This window comes from Nannospalax galili, unplaced genomic scaffold (assembly GCF_000622305.1).
Source record: "Nannospalax galili isolate Female #2095 unplaced genomic scaffold, S.galili_v1.0 scaffold1082, whole genome shotgun sequence".
Classification (NCBI taxonomy): Eukaryota; Metazoa; Chordata; class Mammalia; order Rodentia; family Spalacidae; genus Nannospalax; species Nannospalax galili.
The window spans coordinates 1,915,697-1,935,227 of record NW_008348580.1 but is presented as its reverse complement, the minus strand read 5'-3'; the positions used below and the strand labels follow the sequence as shown (position 1 = coordinate 1,935,227).

At 40.6% G+C, this 19,531-nt stretch overlaps 1 protein-coding gene across 3 annotated transcripts in view; it reads right to left on the bottom strand.

Annotated features, from left to right (window-relative positions):
• Positions 1-19,531, bottom strand: part of Slc24a2 (solute carrier family 24 member 2) — a 246,747-nt gene that overhangs the window by 69,876 nt on the left and 157,340 nt on the right. For 2 of the 3 annotated variants that reach the window (XM_008845529.2, XM_008845530.2), the window contains exons 3-4: positions 9,321-9,359; positions 6,566-6,674 (exon numbers count right to left, since the gene is read on the bottom strand). In XM_008845529.2, coding sequence (XP_008843751.1) covers positions 6,566-6,674; positions 9,321-9,359 — 148 coding nt within the window. The remainder of the gene's footprint in view (positions 1-6,565; positions 6,675-9,320; positions 9,360-19,531) is intronic. The other variant, XM_029569597.1, reaches the window with a different exon arrangement.

Below are 19,531 nucleotides of genomic sequence, written 5' to 3'. Positions count from 1 at the left end.
GTGGTGCTATAAATGACCCTATCTTTACAAAGTATAAACTGGAGGCCCAGTGGGGTGAGTAGCTTGCTCAGGGTCTGAGGAAAAGAGTCTGAGGTAGGCTTTGAACCCAAGTAGTCTGAGTCTTGGATCACACAGGCTAGGTATATGACCATGCTATGTCACCCCACCTGTCTTCTTTTCCAATGTCATCACTAGGTTGTGGGTACTCCCAGAAATGGGGAGTTTGGTTCTTTTGCTTGTTTGTTTGTTTTGCATTCCCTACTCCTCAAATATAAATTTGGCCAAACTCATGTTTTTCTTTGTTCTTCTTTGTGGTACCACGGATTAACTGTGTGGCTTTGTACACACTACGCATGTGCTCCACCACTAAAACTGTAGAGTTGGCTATGGGATTCCTCTTCATGTGTGAATAGTCTCCAAGTTGCCCCAAACTAGTAGACCAACAAATAATTTTGTGTATCAGAGGGGAAAAAAGGCTTGGACACAAGCTAAGAGGAAGTACGGTGAGCTGAAGAATTATGAGGAGGTGAGGAACAGCTACAGGAAATCCACACCTCATGGATGGAATGGACAGGTCCACGGGTAGGTCAGAGGTCCTGGGATTAAGGGTGGTGTCTACACCAGTAACACTGTGAACACTGAATTGGACATGAGGTTACACAGGAGGCAGAGCAGCAACAAGACGTCCAAACAGGCTATGTAAATGACTCTGCCATTTACTTCCTGTGTCATCTTAAGGAAAGACATGGCCTCTTTTCCATGTCTGTGTCTTCTGCATGATGGAGTGAAAGGAGATGCTTTACACGGAGTTCTCGGCAGTGCCTGGTCTGCTGTAAACACCTTGCAAATGTGGGTGTTTCATTGTCAGATACATCAAGAGCAGAGGGTGCTTTGCACTCCAAAACAGTCCACCTAGCATCCGTGTTTTAGGTTTATCAAGATGGCTTGTTTAGGAAAATGGTAAAATGAATATAGACCGGTGAGTATATAAGAAAAATCAATTCAGACAGGCATGGTGTATCTCAAGTGTCAGATAATTTTGGTTCCCCAGGGCTTTCTGACAAAGGGGGAAAAAAACAAACAAAAAAACCTGTGTTTTAATCATTTTCTCTTTCCTACTTTTTTTCTCACTCTTAAAAGTTTTTTGTTTGATTTTTTTTAAAGGAAGAATTGTTTGCTGTTTTAAATGTGTATGAGTGTTTTGCCCTCATGATTGTAAGTGCATCGATGTCAATGTAATGTCCACGGAGTAGAGAAGAGGGTGTCAGATCTCTTGGAACTGGAGTCACGGATAGTTGTTAGCTTCTATGTGGGTGCTGAGAACTGAACCCAGGTTCTCTGCAAGAGCAGCCAGTGCTCTTAAGTGCTGAACCATCTCTTCAGCCCCCATCAAGATGGCTTGTTTAGGAAAATGGTAAAATGAATATAGACCGGTGAGTATATAAGAAAAATCAATTCAGACAGGCATGGTGTATCTCAAGTGTCAGATAATTTTGGTTCCCCAGGGCTTTCTGACAAAGGGGGAAAAAAACAAACAAAAAAACCTGTGTTTTAATCATTTTCTCTTTCCTACTTTTTTTCTCACTCTTAAAAGTTTTTTGTTTGATTTTTTTTAAAGGAAGAATTGTTTGCTGTTTTAAATGTGTATGAGTGTTTTGCCCTCATGATTGTAAGTGCATCGATGTCAATGTAATGTCCACGGAGTAGAGAAGAGGGTGTCAGATCTCTTGGAACTGGAGTCACGGATAGTTGTTAGCTTCTATGTGGGTGCTGAGAACTGAACCCAGGTTCTCTGCAAGAGCAGCCAGTGCTCTTAAGTGCTGAACCATCTCTCCAGCCCCCATTTTTTTTTGAGACACGGTCTTACTTTGTAGCCTAGGTTGGCTAGAACTTTCAGCAATCCCCCTGTCTCAGCCTATTTCAACCATTTTTAAGAGCCTTAGACTAAATCTGAATCCTTTTGTTCACGAACAATGTCCTGTTTAGAATTCTGTCTCTCCCAAAAGTCACTGGTCAGATTTGTTTGGCAGAGCTTGTCCCTTTGCACAGTCTGCTTTGTCTCTGGGAACCAAACAACCATGAACAAATGATTGGCTGATTTAAAAATGGCTTCAGGGCTGGAGAGATGGCTCAGCAGTTAAGAGCACTGACTGCTCTTGCAGAGGACCTGGGTTTGATTCCCAGCACCCACACGGCGGCTACGAACTGTCCTTAACTTCAGTTCCAGAGGAATCTGAAGCCCTCTTCTGACCTCGGCAGCATTGCATGACACGGGTGTACTCACATATATGCAGGCAATACACTTATATACATAAAATAAAAATAATAAATAAAATAAAAAAAAATGGCTTCAAAGTCCTAAGAAGTGGAACCTGGGTCAGCCTTCATGATACCTGACTAAAGGACCCAGTGGAAATGAGGTCCTGGGACTTCCCAGGCTGGGTTTCCTGGAAAGTTTGCTCTTAGAACCCTCAGTCACCAAGTGGGAAATCTGACTATATGGAAAGAACTTAAGACAACCTGGAGAGTCAGAGAGATCCAGATGAGTCTAGACTTCAAGCTGTGTCTTCAAAGGTTCACATGTGAGTGAGGCCTTCTTGGCCCTTCCAGGTTACTGACCAGCCACCAAATGATCTCCACTGACACTGTGTGGAACAGAAGAATCACCCAGCTCATCTCCAACCAATTTCCCACCATAAAATCAAGCCACTGAGTCTTGGGTGCTTTATGACACATCACTGGAAGGTAGAAATGTATCTTGAGACTCAGGCCCAGAGGCCAAACCAACTGCCAATGAAGGCTGTTAGCCAGGGCTCAGTCAACCATCTGAATGACACAGATGAGCTAGGCCTACATGCCATCTATTCTAGATAATGCTTTCAGTGAAAGTGAATGTTTTTGTTTGTAAACATTGGCTGCATACCATGAGTGCCAATGCACTGCTCAGCCAGGTGACTACCAGGAGCATTAGTGAACTATTCAGACAGGGAAGCTGATGCAGTGCGTTTGGATCAGCTTGGTGATAGAACCACCCTACTCTATGCTGTTCAAAGGTGACAGTTTAGTATGAAGACATATGAATTCAAATGATTATATTTAAACTAAAAGATAGGCAACTATTTCTGAGAGCACTCAGTTAATATTTTGCTGTTCTTTGAATGGAAAATGATCATTAATTTTTGGAGAAAATACCAAAGCAATCTGTGTTTTTGGCTATGTACTATGGAGCAAATTTAAAACATCAAAGTGCTTTCTATATTTTCTAATTACTCACAGCTTAGCTCCACAAGGACCAGGTGTTTTGGAAAATTACTGATGGGCTAACTCTGAGACAACCCAGATTCTTACCTCACAGAAACAAAACATAACCTTCCTTTAAAGTAGAAAAACAAAATGAAGTCCTTACAGAAACTGAATACGCCAAACTGAAGAGATTATTTAGATTGCTCAGTCTTTTAGATAAGGACTCACACACACGCACACACACACACACACACACACATGATTATTTATGATAAAAATGTCTCTGGAAGGATCCCCAAGAAACTGATAACAATGGAGTGCTGGACAGCTTTGGCTGTCAACTTGACACACCTGAATGTGGGAACCTCAGCTGGGGAATTTCCTCTATCAGATTGGGCATGGGCATGAAGCATTTCTTGATTCTTGAGTATGTGGGAAGGCCCAGCCCACTGTGGGTGACTCTGGGTTGTATAAGAATGCAGGTTGAGTACAGGCCAGAGCAGCACACCAGTGAACATTATTCCTCACAGTCTATGTTTCAGTTGCTGCCTCCAGGTTCCTGCCCCAGCTTCCCTCTCTGATAAATTGTCAGCTGGAAGGTGAAATAAACCCTTTCCTCCCAAGCATGCTTTGGCTCAGTGTTTTTAGAAAGTAACTAGGACAGAAATTGGTACAAAGAGTGGGGTACTGTTGTGTTGAACTTGACTAGTTTGTTTGGGGAAGGAAGTGGAAGTGTATAGAACTTTGGGCTAGAAAAGCCATTGAGTGCTTGGAGCTTAGTGAGCTGCGATGGCAGTCTGGCTTGTGAAGTTTCAAGGGAAGCAAAAACTATCATGGTTGTTTGTATGATATTTTGAATTGAGAGTCTATGGTTTCTGGTCAGGTGGGGCTATAGAATCAGTTGTGATTAACAAGTGATCAGTACCGCTGAAGTGACATCTTTGCTTTACTGGTACAATTGATGCAGGTTAGCTGGGGCTGTGATTAGGACAAGACCAGCATCACCGTGGTGATAGCTTCTGAGAAGTATTTCCTCAGAGTCAGCACAGAGAAGCTGTGGTGCAGTGGGTAGCCAAGGTTGGTAGTCACACATGGTAATGTGCCTCTCCTGGGCAGGTCATCCTGGGTTGTATAAGAAAGTAGGCTGAGCCCAGATCAGGGCAGTAGGCCAGTAAGCAGCTCTGTGGTGCTTCAGTTTCTATGTTTCTGCCCTGAGTTCCTGCCTTGGATTCCTGCTATGATGAACTGTATGCTATAAATAAGGTTAAATAAACCCTCCTCCCACAATGTGCTTCTGTTCAGTGTTTTATCACAGCAATAGAAAGTGACTAGCACAAATGGTTTCTTCCAGGGAGAATTAAGGAAGTGGAGAAAATGGGGGTGGGCGGCTGGTAAAGGAGGAAGACATTTTCCACTGTAACCTTTTTAATATCTAAAAAAAATTGAAAACTTAAGGGAACTTTAGGGGGCTTCAGAATTGTGTATCAGCTAGCTCAATATGATTTTGGTGAAGCTGCTTGACATTCCTGAACTATACTAGGTATTCTGCTAGGCTTTGGAGACAACTAGTGAATAATAGAGCAGTCATGCTTTAAGGTACCTTTGTGTATCCTGGTAGAGTCAGGCAATAATAAATAACCACATGAACTGCAGCGTGTGCCATAAAGAAACCATTAAAGGGTGCATCGAGAGATGAGGCTTGGAGGTCCTAATTTATACTGGATGTGAACACTGAAGGATAGGAAAGAAAGAGGACAGCAAGGGAAGGTGGGAGGAAGGGGGTTCTGATGGTGGGAACAGTTTATGACAAAGACCCCGAGGCTAGGCAAAAGCAGCTGTCTAAAGGAAGATCTGGGGCCCAATGTGGCTTAAACAAAACAAGTCCAGTTGAGTTTGGAACAAGAGGCATATCCCGGAAACCATGTTAAAGGTGTCATAGTTTTCCTAAGAACCCTGGTAAGCCCCTGAAAGTTGTAAGCAGTGTGTATGTGTGGGGGGCACATAACCTGATTTACTTTTAAATGTTACTTGGGCTGCTGTGTGGAAAATAGGTATAGGTGGAGACTGTGGAAGAAGAGGAGGGCCAGCTCTGAAACAACACAGGAAGCAAGAAAGATGGCCAGAAGAACATGTTGGAAAATAGTGAACAGTAGGTACACGTGAGATCTACAGTATTTTATGGAAGGACAATAATATGCAGTGTTATGGTAGAGCATACATTTACAGGTGTGAAAATGCTTTGTCAACTGTAAAGTGTCCACCAAGGAAAAGTGTTATTATAGATAATGAAGCCAGGTTCCAGAGAGACTCCCAACTTGCCCAAAGTCACAGGGCTGCGTAACAGAAGGAGGTAGGAGTGAGTGGAAGTGATTCCTTCAGTCTGTTTGCTGGGGATGGAAAAGAAGGTTAGTGACAGGACTAATTCCTTTGTTAACTGGACCTCTGGGTAAATAAAGTAATGGTATTTAGGCTGTTCCCACAAAGGATCACCTCTTGTAATTAGAACCAGGAGTCCGAAGCAGGAGTTCTTGGATAGAGTCATGTCAGCTGACCAGTGTTCTATGAGTAGAGAGGGGTACTTCATAACTGAAATGCTCTGTGTTCTGAAGGGGGACATGACCCTCTGATTTTCACTGATTATTCTGGGTGAGAGGTGTGTGTCTAATAGGGAAGATAAGACCCATAGGGTCCCCGATTGTTATTTATAACATGTAAGTTGGAAGTGCTTGTACCTAGGAAAGAAAATCAATTTGGGGGGCTACTTATGCAACTGAAGAAATAAGATGTACTTTGCTTCTTCCCAACTGAGTAAAACTGGAACACAGTACTGGATTCTTTGTGAAACAGGCCATTTGGGTCTGCAATGACTGGATCTAAGAAGTTATGTTGGTCTTTCTACCTCATGAACTTCTTTTTCTCTATCGTTTTTAAGATGCATAATTTATCTCCACATACAACTTTGCTTTGAAAGTGAGAAAGAAGCATGATGATAAAGCAGAAGTCTAGATGGAGGGAAGCCTTTATGTCCTTTGCTTCATAACAAACTGTGCTTACATTGGAGACATCAAAAGACAGAATTAGCACACGGAACCCCTGGAATAAAACTACACTGCCAGGAACTGAGCATTGGTAGGTAAAGTGGGTCAAAGAGTCAGGGCTTCATCTGGTGATGGTAACCAAGAAGAGGTCGACAGGTGTGTGTGTGTGTGTGTGTGTGTGTGTGTGTGTGTGTGTGTCCACAGCATACATATGCTTTACCAAGAAAAGCCTTTGATAGCCTCTTTTCCCCCCGTCAACTTTCAAACCAAAGCCTGACATTTACCTTCAGCAAGTGGGTCAAGGGTATGTATCATGAGCTGGAAGATGCTATTCCTCATGAGACTGTTGTGGAGGGAGGCAGAACTCCCACCTCGCTGGAGGCGCGGCTTAGCCTGAGCAGAGAAACCAAAGGCAATGTTACTTCACAGAAATGGACGTCAAGCTCATTACAATAAGAGCCTCACCTAATTATGGTCACTCATTTATGTTATGTGGTCACACACAGTTGAGCCAAAGATTTTCAAAGTCCTTTTTCATTAAATTAATTACTACCACTTAAAAAAAGATATTAGTACATGCCAGGCAATATGTGACATGCTTCACATAATTCCTCCATCTCATTCTTAAAATGAATCTGTGAAATAGATACTGTTAGTATTGACTTTAGATGTGAAGTGTCTCAGAAGAAAGATGAGGTGTCTGGGTCACACAAACAGAAAGTAATGGACAAAGGCATAGATCTTGGGCCTGCTTTTCTGAAAGACTAAGATAAGCTAGTAAATGATAGCTAAAATTTTTTGATTGTTCTATCAGCAAAATCTTGTGTATATCTTCATCTATGTCAATAAATATGTCCACACCTGTATCTCACAGTGACACACATGAGCATGTAGAACATTTTCCAAAAAGGTAAAGAATGAGAAAGCAAACCACGGATGTGGTGAGAACACATCTTTGACCCTTCAATGTATCATCTTGCACATCTTCTTGGGGCTTCTCAGCTCTATTCTGGAGATTGTGGTCCTAATCCAGAAAGTTCTGGGGTTCGTGTTAAGTGAGATCCTGAAAGACAGTTTCCTCTCATGACTCCATGGAGAACCTTCTGGCCTCCAGGGAACCTACGTTTATCATGGATTCTTATCAAATAACTGGAGCTCTGATATGAAGGGTGTGAATGAGCTTCAGGAGTTGAGGGTACTTGACTCTAGTTTTTTTTCTTTTTTCTTTTTGTTCTCAAAAGCAGTCTCATAGCAAACCCTCCTTCTTCTGACAGCATTTTATCCTGACTACAAACTGCTGTCTTCTCAGTGGCTGCTCTTGTACTGATTATCACAGGGGAAGATGCCCAGGAACAGGCAGACTTTATAGACACTTCAGGATGGGGAGGCCATCAGTAGATTTATTTCTTATTGAACATTTAGTCCTAAAACTTGACAAGAATTTTTCCTGAAATCAGGCAAAAATAAAGTTCTATTTCCACCAAATCTTCCAATTTTCTACGTTACAGTGTTTCCAGGAGAGACTCTGTAATTAGATACAGTTGGAAAAGGAAATATCCTCCTAGACCAACTCATTTCTAGAAGTCCAAGACATACCTCAGACAGTTACCCTGAGTAAAACACAAAAGAAATCTGGTTAAGCTGATGATCTTGACAATATTTCCAAACTACTGCCTATATGTTCCTTACTCTGGAAAATACTTAAGCTGAAAAATTTAGTGGCAACATAAAACCTCTTAAAAACTTGAGGTACAGGTAGCATCTCAGTACACGAGACAAGAAGACATCCGCGATGATATTTCAGTGTGATTTTATTAACCCTGTAGCATTCAGAGAGGAATTAGGGAGACTGCTGAAGCCTCCATGGAGAACAAGATCCTCAGCTCCTCAAAGGCAGCAACTGGAGTTCAGGCCACAGCTAGTCTTGAGGCTGGTGTATCCTCTGGGCTTTCAGTGAATGTCTTATTTCTGGGTGTTATGGAAGGAAGTGTTACGGTCACAAATATTTTCATTACTAATTTTTTCAGCCTTAAAATTCTGAAACATTTTAAAATGCATTGTGTTGTTTAGTTTATAGGGGATTTAGATTAGGAAAATTCAAAATATTCTAGGGGGGAGGGGAGTAGACCTGTGTCCACCATTGGCTGAACACAAAATTCATAAAGTTATTTCCCTGCCAGGCTGAACAATGTGAAATGTCATGTGTTAACTGGACACGAACTGAAAATGTGGTTGTTAATGATTTGTCATTGTAACCCCTGTCACTGTGGTCGTTATTCTGGGAAACCAGAATTCTGTTGTGGGAACTGTCATCAGAATAATGTCTATAGAAGACTTTAAAACATTCTTATAGGCATTATTGTATATACTGAAAATATATGTCTCATGCAGTATTTCTTTTGATGAGACCAAAAGAAATTTTCATTGAATGGTTGTTAATGATTTGTCATTGTAACCCCTGTCACTGTGGTCGTTATTCTGGGAAACCAGAATTCTGTTGTGGGAACTGTCATCAGAATAATGTCTATAGAAGACTTTAAAACATTCTTATAGGCATTATTGTATATACTGAAAATATATGTCTCATGCAGTATTTCTTTTGATGAGACCAAAAGAAATTTTCATTGAAAAAGGATGTGCATACACACACACACACACACACTCACACACACACACACACACACACTCACACACACACACACACACACATACGAACAGTTCTCAAGCATTAGATTCCAGTGTCCCCACATATCTGCCAACATCCCTTGGAATGGAATTTAGAAATTTCTTATTCAACACCTATAAAAGTTCATGTCCAATGGAGAGAGAATTCTAGAGTTTGAAACAGGACCAGAAATAATTCATGAGTAAAAGTCAGAGTTCCGCTGTTACAGAGTAGGACAGAGTATACCCCTCCCACCCAGTGGGTCAAACCATAAGTATTCCAAGGGAGAGGGAGATTTGCTGACACAGGCCTCTTCCCACCCCTACCCCATGCTCTCCACAGGCATAGGAACAGGCAGGACCACTGTTTCCTACCGGTAGAGCCGGCTCATCCTTGTCCCCGGCTGCAGAGGACTGCAGAGGAAAAGGCAAAAAGAAGACAAAGAAATAAGAAAATAATGAATTTCATACAGGGTTTGTATTTAATAACAAGCATCAATATAGAGGTGATTTTTCTGCTCCTGTGATAAGGTAAGCCCAGCAGGCTTATGGTATATATTTCTAGTCAATATATAATGGTTTATTTAGACATGTGATCCATGTTCTATTCTGAAAATGGAAATCTCTTTCCAAGTAGGAAAGATTGGCTAGAAAATGAGGGCACATGAGGGTCAGGTCAGCTAGTGGGAGAGAACATATCTTAGACAAGAGGACACTTGAATTCTACAGCGGTGAACCAAATAGATGACTCTGCTTCCCCAGTTCAGTGGGAACTCCTTTCTTATGTAGTGTGGGGGGTGCCATTCCGGAGCCTTTCCAATGATGTACAGGTGTCTTGAAGGCTCCTTATGCTCAGATCTGTTGCTTTACATCAACTATGGTTAAGAAAGAACCAACCAGAACCTCACCCTCTGGTCTTCCTATGGAGCCTGAACAGACATTTGTTCATGGGAATAATCACACACATGAAGAAGAGGTACAGAGCTCTGTAAAGACTGTCACAAGGTGCAGGCGCTTTCTTTTTAGGTCCTACCACACAACATACAAAGATTGCTATGATGCTTCCACATCTCACATGAAATGCACATCCTTGTAGGAAAAGTGAAGAGGATTCTTATGACTTTGAATTTGAAATGGTTGGCTTTTAAATTTATGATTGGCATGCTCAAAATTTTGGAAAGTGAGAATATTGAATCTGTAATTTGTTTTCATGTATGGCATAATTTTTAAGACAAACGAATCTGATAATGAGGTTAGACATTTTATAGACATTAAATTAAATACCTAGTAACCTTAATTTTTGCAGAGATTCCTTTTTGGGCTTTGGAATAAATTCAATGTATTTTTTTTTAACTTCTGTGTCCAAACATTGTTATAAACCCTGGTAGAACTTGTGCATCTCAGACATGGACAGATTAGCTCTGGGTTGACGGTAATTTCCAAGTACAATCTGTGGGTGTCACTAAATTTGTCATGATCCCCTCTTTTTGGCTTGTCTTTTCAGTGACTTCTTGAAAAATATCATAAGAAAATATCTCTGAAGCCCTAGTTCTCAAGAACAAGCTTGGGAACTGGAGCGGACAGGAAATTGTCCTTTGGTGTCTCTCTTTGCCCAGAAAGGCACCATATGAGTTACTTCTCTGTGGCAGGTCCTTTCGTTTTCTCTCCTTCCACATCAGACAGCTCAACAAATGGCCTACAGAGCAATCCTCCAGGGAAATGTTCCAGTGCAGCTGGCTCAGCTAACTCAGCCTTTAGACATACTTCAAGATTAGCTGTCAGAGCACGCCTTTTCAGTTAGCAAATTTACACCTTGTGGCTATATAGGAGGTAAATAATTATGAGTCAGAATGATGTCCCAGCAATATCACAGAACATGAAAGAACAGAATGAAACTGTGCTTCAGAAGAGCAGAAGCATGCCCAGCTGACAGTGAAGTTCTAAAATATACTTAATAAAATTGTTTGAGGATGGAAGAAAATGTGAATCTTCCTTTTGGTCTGAATATAAGGAAAAAATCCCACCCCACTGATTTCCTTTTTTACTTGTAAGGTAGAAAATGCCTTGCACAGAGATTCTGATAAGAACAGGGTGCAGAGAAAGGTCTGCAAGCTTTTTACAAAATTTCTGTTGTCTCATGTCAACAGAAGTTGACATCATTAATTTTCTTTCAAGTGTGATTTGCAGACATGAATATACATCAGGTTACAGCGTGTAAATCTAGGCGACACACAAATGTCGGGTGAGACCATTCAGAACAAGCCTCTACTTTTCTCTTATGTAATCTGTTGCAAAGTGTGACATGTGATAACTGCTCCCTTCCATTCCCTGGTGATTTCTGATACTCTCCTCCCTTAGGCTCATTCTAATTACATGTGGAAGAGCCTCAGAATCCCAGCAATATACTGTTGATTGTGTTTTCAATTCAGTGTTAAAGGGGCTTTACGCTGAAAGTACCCAGAGTGACGGTGACAAAGAAACAGCGCTGATGTGTATGGCCAGTGGGTTTTGGGTTGGCCTTGATATTACAAAGTTATTTTCAGGGTTGCTAAACATCTGGTAAGTTTATTCTAATTGATGAATTTTCAAAAGAAAACTAAGACTCTAAACTTGGAGGTCTTATTTTTCTATTTGTTTTTTCTTTTCAGACAGAGTCTCCCTGTAGCCCCAGCTGACCTGGAACTCACTATGGAGACAAGGCTGGCCTTGGACTCACAGAGATCTCCCTGCTTCTGCCTCCCGAGTGATGGGATCAAAGGTGTACGCCACCACACCAGGCTTAATCTTGGTGTTTTTTTATTGCGTGTCTTAAAAGAAAATTCTTAATTTGAATACCATCCATTTCCACGGATATATTACAATATATTGAAATACTATCAATTTGGACTGCATTAATTTGAAAGCCCAAGTGCTGGTGGTCAATTCAAAGGCTATGCCAGCTACAGGAGAGGTCTATCATACCAGCAGCATACCAGCAACACCCCAGATTTATTTGAGAGACTTCCTAAAGGACTTCCTGAAGGGTCTCGGGCACCCTTCTCTTTCTCCGATAACAAGGCTTTACCAGTTGAAGGTGGTAAGAAAGAATAGTGTGGTTCAAAATTCAGTCAATGTAAATGGGGCCTTTCACCTCTCCAAGTTGGTTATGTGGTGACTGCACTAAACTGGAGCAACCGCACAGATGCTGTTAATATTCATGGTATTTCCTGGAGGAAATGCCACTTGTATATGGATATTTTGTTACTTACTTATCAATATTTTGAAAGTTCTCCACCCCCAGATAATAAACATATAATCCATGTAACAGAAAGAAGCATTTTAGATAGAAATCATTCTCAAGTCTTTAAATCCCTTCTCTTCCTTTAACCTTGGGAAGTCACTAGCTGGGAAATGGTTTTGTTGAAGATTACGTGCAGTTTTGATGTAACTTTGTAAAAAGCTTTACCCCCAATACACCCCTACTCTCTTCTCAACATAGTAAAAGTAGGCAAGTATTGCAAGTCTGGTTGCTTTGGGCCACACCGTGAGATACTTGGAAATCATGCAAGTAAATGGGTCACCATAAGGTGTCATCTACCCCAAAACAAGTGTGGAAATAAGGGGAAGTTTCCCTGGCCAGTGACTGGATAGCAGATACACGGAAAACAGAGGCAGTTTTCTGAAAACTCCAGGAATAACAACCGACTTCTATCACTGCAACTTTCTGCCAAGCGTTGTGAAATGGACCTAAGACCAGAAAGCATTATAAAAGTTTACCTAGATGTAAATGCGAGCCAAACCAAATCTGTTAGTAACTAACTAATCTATTATGAAACTGGTGTTAATTTTAATTTTAAAGTAAATTGAATTTTTAAGAAAGTTTGGGTGAGAGATGACTCGAATGACTGATTTTCATTAAAAGTGATATATCCTTTTTCTTTCAATATATTTTCTGTAATAAAGAAAAAACATTAAAAAATCTTTCCTGGATGAAGATGAATAAACCCCAAAGACTATTGGGAAGATGAGATATGATACAAAAATCACTGAACTTGAAACTGGAAAGGACACAAACCTGCCCCCTCTTAGTTGGAAGCATGTCTCCTCTTATTTCTTTACCATGTTTCCCCTAAAACACTGGGGGAGGAGAGGTTAAATAAATGCCCAGAGAAAGAAGAGATCTAAATTCAAATGACTTTACACTGGTTGCTGTGTAATTAACAATCCAGTTCTTCTGGAAACTGGAAAAATAAAGCCAGAGGAGAAGTGATGTCACATGGAATTCGGGGCCAGTGTTGGGGTTTGGTTTTCTGCCTTGTCTCATTTTAGCTGTATGACCTTGAGCAAGTCACCTAATCTCTTCATGCTTTAGTTCCTTCATATGTAAAAAGGGGATAATAATAACATCTTACTTAGAGTGCTGTTGTCAGGGTTAGTTGAGATAACACTTATACAACGTGCTGACACCAGTGTCTGGTCCATAAGCTGTACGCATTAGTTTTGTCATCATCACTAATAGCCACAAAGGATAATAGCAAAAAGTAGCTCAAGGCCATGAATTGGGTTTGGAAATAGGGTGGCGTCGATGGGCAGCAAGCAAGTTCATTGATGAGGGTGGTGGGAAGTGACTTAAGTAGACTCTAGAGTAGGGCCACTCAGGTGTGTCTTAGCTTGGCAGCTGTGGCAGGTGGAAATGACATAAAAGATTCTATTTCCTTCACTTGGCTCCTGACCTCATCTCTGTCCTATAAACCAGAACCATCTGGAGGATGCAGAGGGGGCAAGGGAGGCCAGCATCTTGTATGTCCTGTGCCTAAGAGCCTCAAGAGGCTCTCAGGAGGCATAAGACTGACAGAAAGTAGATCTCAAACCTGAACCAAAAGACTCTCCAACTCTGAAATTGAATGGCCTCCTGACACTTCCACTGGGTAGGCCATTGCTCATGGGTAGAAGTGGGAGCATCTGACCAGAGGGCTGCAGACCCATCTTGAGATAAGGCTCTGCTGCAGTATTTTCCTTCTCTGGGTGGATTCTGGATTCTTGTTCCCACATTTGAGAAGCCAGGCTGTGCAGGGACTATTTACAAGTGTGTCCAGTATAGGCAAGCATGGGGCATGGGAGCACTGGGAATCTTTTAAAGCCATGATTTGCTTTACTCTCAGCACTGGGGAGGCAGAGGCAAGTGAATGTCTGTGATTGAGCCAGCTTGGTCTACATAGTGAGTTCCAGGGCAGCTTGGGGCTACAGGGAAACCCAGTCTCAAAAAACAAAACAGAGCCATGATTTGGATAAAGTGAAATAAGGCCCTTAACAACTTGGAAAGGAGCTAACCCTGTGAGAGGGCAGATTGTCATAACTGGTGAGAAGAACATGGTTGGAATCTACTAAGACAATTCATTTGGGAATGCTCAGTAAGGCAAGAAGACCAGGATACAGGCTTGGACCATCACCTGCAAACCTATTCAATTGTGTATGGCCAGTGGTTGTAAACTATTTCACACAAGGTTATCAGAAGCATTCTGAATAAATATAGACATGACTCTTTAACACTCCCAGTTCTAGTTGTCTGTCCTTCTCCCTCTCTCTCTTTCTCTCATCTATCTATCTATCATCTATCTATCTATCTATCTATCTATCTATCTATCTATCTATCTCTATCATCTGTCTATCATCTGTCTATCATCTATATCTATCTACCTATCATCTATCTATCACTATCTATCTATCTATCTATCTACCTATCATCTATCTATCTACCTATCTATCATCTATCTATCTATCATCTATCTATCTATCTATCTATCTATCTATCTATCTATCTATCTATCTATCTATCTATCTATCTATCTATCTATCTATCTATCTATCTATCTATCTATCTATCTATCTATCTATCTATCTATCTATCTATCTATCTATCTATCTATCTATCTATCTATCTATCTATCTATCTATCTATCTATCTATCTATCTATCTATCTATCTATCTATCTATCTATCTATCTATCTATCTATCTATCTATCTATCTATCTATCTATCTATCTATCTATCTATCTATCTATCTATCTATCTATCTATCTATCTATCTATCTATCTATCTATCTATCTATCAATCATCATCTATCATCTGTCTATTGATCATATATCTGCTACTGCCAGCCATTAGGTAAACATAGACTGATTTCTTTCCTCCTTTTTACATTTTGTTTATTTACTATGTTATTGCGTGTGTATACATGTCCATGACATAGTAGAAATGCAGAGGTCAGAAGACAACCTGAGAGTCAGTTATTCTACCATGTGAGTTCTGGGGATTGAACTCAGGTTGCCAAGTTTGGTGTCAGTGTCTTTACCCACTGAACCACATGGCAAGCCCTCTTTCCTCTTTTTTTAAAAGACAAAAATAAACAGAAGTCATCCCGATATTTTCTTCTTTCCCACCAAATAGCCACCTTGTACACTTTACTACCATATGAGCACCAACCTTTAAATAAGAATTCTCTCACAGAATAGGTATATTGGATACATCTGTACCTAGTTCCTCCACACAGTTTCCCAAATATTGGAAGTTGTAAAATTCTTATGGACAGAATAAAATGCAACCAGGTGGCATACTCAAGAGAGCCACTCAGGTGGAATGGGAGCTCCTGCTTCTGTCAATAGCTGAAGCTGCCCAGTTGCTATAATACTGTCAAATTAATAGCCATGGTGATCTTCTTCAACAACTACTTAATCTTTCTTCTTAAGTAGGTACATGGAAAACAGTAATCCCCATTTTACAAACGCATAGTGAGAGGCAGGAAGGACCTTGGGCTGTTTCTGTACTCCAGATATGAAGCACCAGTGCCAATTCATTTAATTTACGGATTAACAGTCCATCTACCACTGCCATCTCTTGCTTTCCCCTGAAAAATCCAGATGCCGCTAATTCACTTTATCGTATCGTTTGAGCAATTCTCATGATGACTAATGAACAATTCTGATATGCCGACCAAACACAGTTTGTTAGTGGTGTTCTGGCAGTAGACACACAAATTTCCTTTGACTAGTTAGGAACCTAAGTTGCATTTATTATTGTCACTGTTGCTTTCTGTTTTTTTCCCTTTGCAATGCTGATGACCAAATTCAAGGCCTCATACGGTATCCTGACAAACACTCTACCACTGAGTTGCACCCGTTTTCCTTCTTTTAAGAATGCGTGTGTGTGTGTGTGTGTGTGTGTGTGTGTGGTGAATCCATGTGTATGTGTCAATTTGGCTAGACTAATTGGCCAGTGAGCTCTAGGAATCCTCTGTCTTTGCCTCCCCAGTGCTGGGACTATGTATGTGTGCTACCACATTGGGTATGCTGGCGACCCAAACTCAGATCCTCTATCTTCCCACCCTTGATTAAAAAAAAATTATTCCAGGAAATGCTGGAGCTGGACAATATTGTGGAAAGCACAATATATGCCAATATTTACATATGTTGTATATTTAGCACCTCATTGAATCCTTACAATAATAGGTGTTACAGCCACTTTGTCTTGTTTAATACAGAAGGTTTGAGATTGATGGAGGTTGGGCAGTTCACTCAAGGTCACATAGACAGTAGTGCAAGGCAGAGCTGGGATGAGAGCGCAGCTGGGCTCCAGAGCTTAAGCAAGCGTTGGAGAAACAAGAAAGTGAGATTTTTCTTTCAGTGACCCATGGGAAGAAAGCCGCAGGCAAAACAGCTCCAAGTTCAGCGAAAATATTAGGAACTATTTATGAACTTGGACCTCCAGTGCAAATCAGAAGAGGCCAAGAAATTGTCTCACATTAGGTGACAGATTTTATTTGTACTCATTAGGCGCACACTTGCTTTGTTGGAAGTAGAGAAAGTATAGAAGCTACTTTCTTGTCATTTGTCTCTTCTAGAATTATAATTTAGACTCACCTGCAACTGTCATGACTTTTTTAATAATTTCTGTTTCATGGAGGCACGTTTTATGACCTCCACAGTAACAAGTGCAAATGAGTTTATCCATATATCAAATTGATTTGCATTAAGGACTAGATAGCCCAGCAGTTTACAGGAAAAGAAGGGCTCTCTGGTGGTTTTGCTCATCACTTGGCCAGGAGATCCTGCTCTATATGTGTTTATTTGGAAGCACAGGAATGTCTGTCTAGTTTTCAATTAATTTTGAACACTTGAAGGACTTAGTACTGCTTCTTCATTTCAAGGAAATAAGCTCAGAAAAATGAAAAAAAAAATCAGTCCGTAATGTTTGGAGCTCAATGGGAGATTCTCAACAGTAGGATTATTTCATAGTACCGTCTATAGTGGTGCTAGCTGCTCCATAAGCATGTTTAACAAAAGCTGAATTAAGCCAGATCTTAGTTTTTGTTGTTGTTGTTGTCTTTGAGACAGGGTCTCCCTGTATCCCCAGCTGGTCTCCATCTTACAGAGATCTGCCTGCCTCTGCTGGGATTAAAGGCATGTGTGACCACACCCAGTTTGCCCAGATCTCATATATTTTTAATGAGCCCATCTATAATGAGGTTAGAGGCAAATGGCTTCTGGTCAGTCTAATGCTGATCCATATCACTTTCCTCTTGGCTTTTGGTACTTATAATAACCCAGTGCTCTTGAGTCACTGTCTTCCCATATATAGGGATGAGAACTCTGACCTGGCCCCTATTTCCTCATTGCTTTGGAAATGCAATAGCATAAACCTCCCTTCTTTGAACTCTTCTTTTAATTAGAATGAATGTTTCATAACATTGTGATAACAAAATTCTTTGCCAGCTTGACTGAATTTGAAATCACCCAGAAGATACATCTGTAGGTATGTCTGGAGGGTGTTCACAGAAAGGTTTATTGAAGGAGGAGATCAGGAATAAGGCTGGTGGGGTCCTGGACTGAATACAATGGAGAAAATGGAGGATGCCATATGAATGAAGCTTTGATCTCTCTTTACTTCCTGACTGAGGATGTAGTGTGACCAGCTGCCTCATGCTCCTGCTTCCATGACTTGCCCACCATGATGGACTGGACTGTCAAACTATGAGCCAAAATAAACCATTCATTCTCTGAATTACTTCCTAGTGGGTCACAAAAATGAGAAAAAAATTAACTAATACAAAAGTACTTCTTAATTGCATTAAGTGTGCCATTTTACCCATTTGACTGAAATTGGAAGCTCCTTGAAAATCCTTCATCTTATACATCATTATATATATATAATATATATTTATATATTTTTAAATCTACTTTACTGAGTCACACCCAGCTGTAAACATTATATTTTATATTTTGTTTATTATTGTCCTGGTGCCACACATACACTTAGTGATTCGTTGTTGTTGTTATTGCTGTTTGTTATGGGTGGTGGGGCCAGAGTTTTGCAGGGAAGGGTGACACTTAAGGAAGTAGGACACCTCTGAGGCAAAAAAGGAAACAAAGTTTGGTGCAGTGTCTGGGTTTAGGTCATAGTCAGCAGGTATTATTTGACTAGTATCCTTGAAAAATGTTCTGACCTCATCCCTGAGACTCTGTGTCTAGATCTATTGCTTAGGTCCTTTAACTTGAGAGCCCGGGTTTTTTTTTTTTTTTTTTTTTTTTGTTGGTAGCAGGATAGGTCTTACTTAGATCTATCCCTTTTTACTAGAGACAGGGTTGTATAGAAGAGGCTCACCATGCTGTAAAATGGGGAACATGGCGGTAAGGAACAACTCCGTTGGGTGCTGACCATGGTGTAACTGGTTGTCTTGGAAAAGTACAGTGCAGATGGAGAGTAGGAGTCCCACCATTGTAGCTTGACAAGAGGACACTCACCTTTTCAGTGACCCCTGAAAGCCAACGCAAGACTGGGCTGGGAGAGTCTTCTTAAAGGTCAAACTTATCCTCAACATCTCAGCTCATTTCTTCCCCCACTTCTTTGCTGTCATTGACGGTTCAGCCAAATTCCCGTTTTATCCACTTTATCTGTGCCCTAGTCTGGAAATTACTGCATCATTCCTTTTTTGTTCCATTTTTCAAAATATCCCCATAAGCGACATCGTTAGAACCAGACCCTCACTCTTCACTGCCTTCTATGTGCTGTCTTAGGTATGAAGATAACAACAGCAACCTGAATAACCCAAATCTTTGAGTTCATGAGGTTTATATTTCAGTTTAAGCCTCTATTATATGATGTGCTCTAAAATTAAGTAGCAACCAGCAGTGGGTGTAGAAAAGCCTTTCAGACCTTTACTGAGTGCTAGCTACATTTGAGACACTATACTAAAGGGTGGTTCATAATCTCAGCCCAGGTGGCAGATATTATTAGAAAACCTTCTTATTTGAAATAATTAAAGATTCACAGGTAGTTTTAAAAAATAGATTCTTGGAGATCCTGTGCACTTCTTGTCCAGCCTCTGCAAGGAAAATATCCTTTACTACTATAGTGCATAGCAAAACTAAGAGGATGACCCTGGTAAAATTTATGGTACTCATTCATATCTTGCTATATATGCACTTATTTGTGTTTGTGATGGTGTATGTATAGCTTTTTTCCTCCACTTAATCTCACATGTATATAACCAGTAATGTAGTCATATAACCAGTAATGTAGTCAAGATTCTTTCTATTTTTATTTTTATTT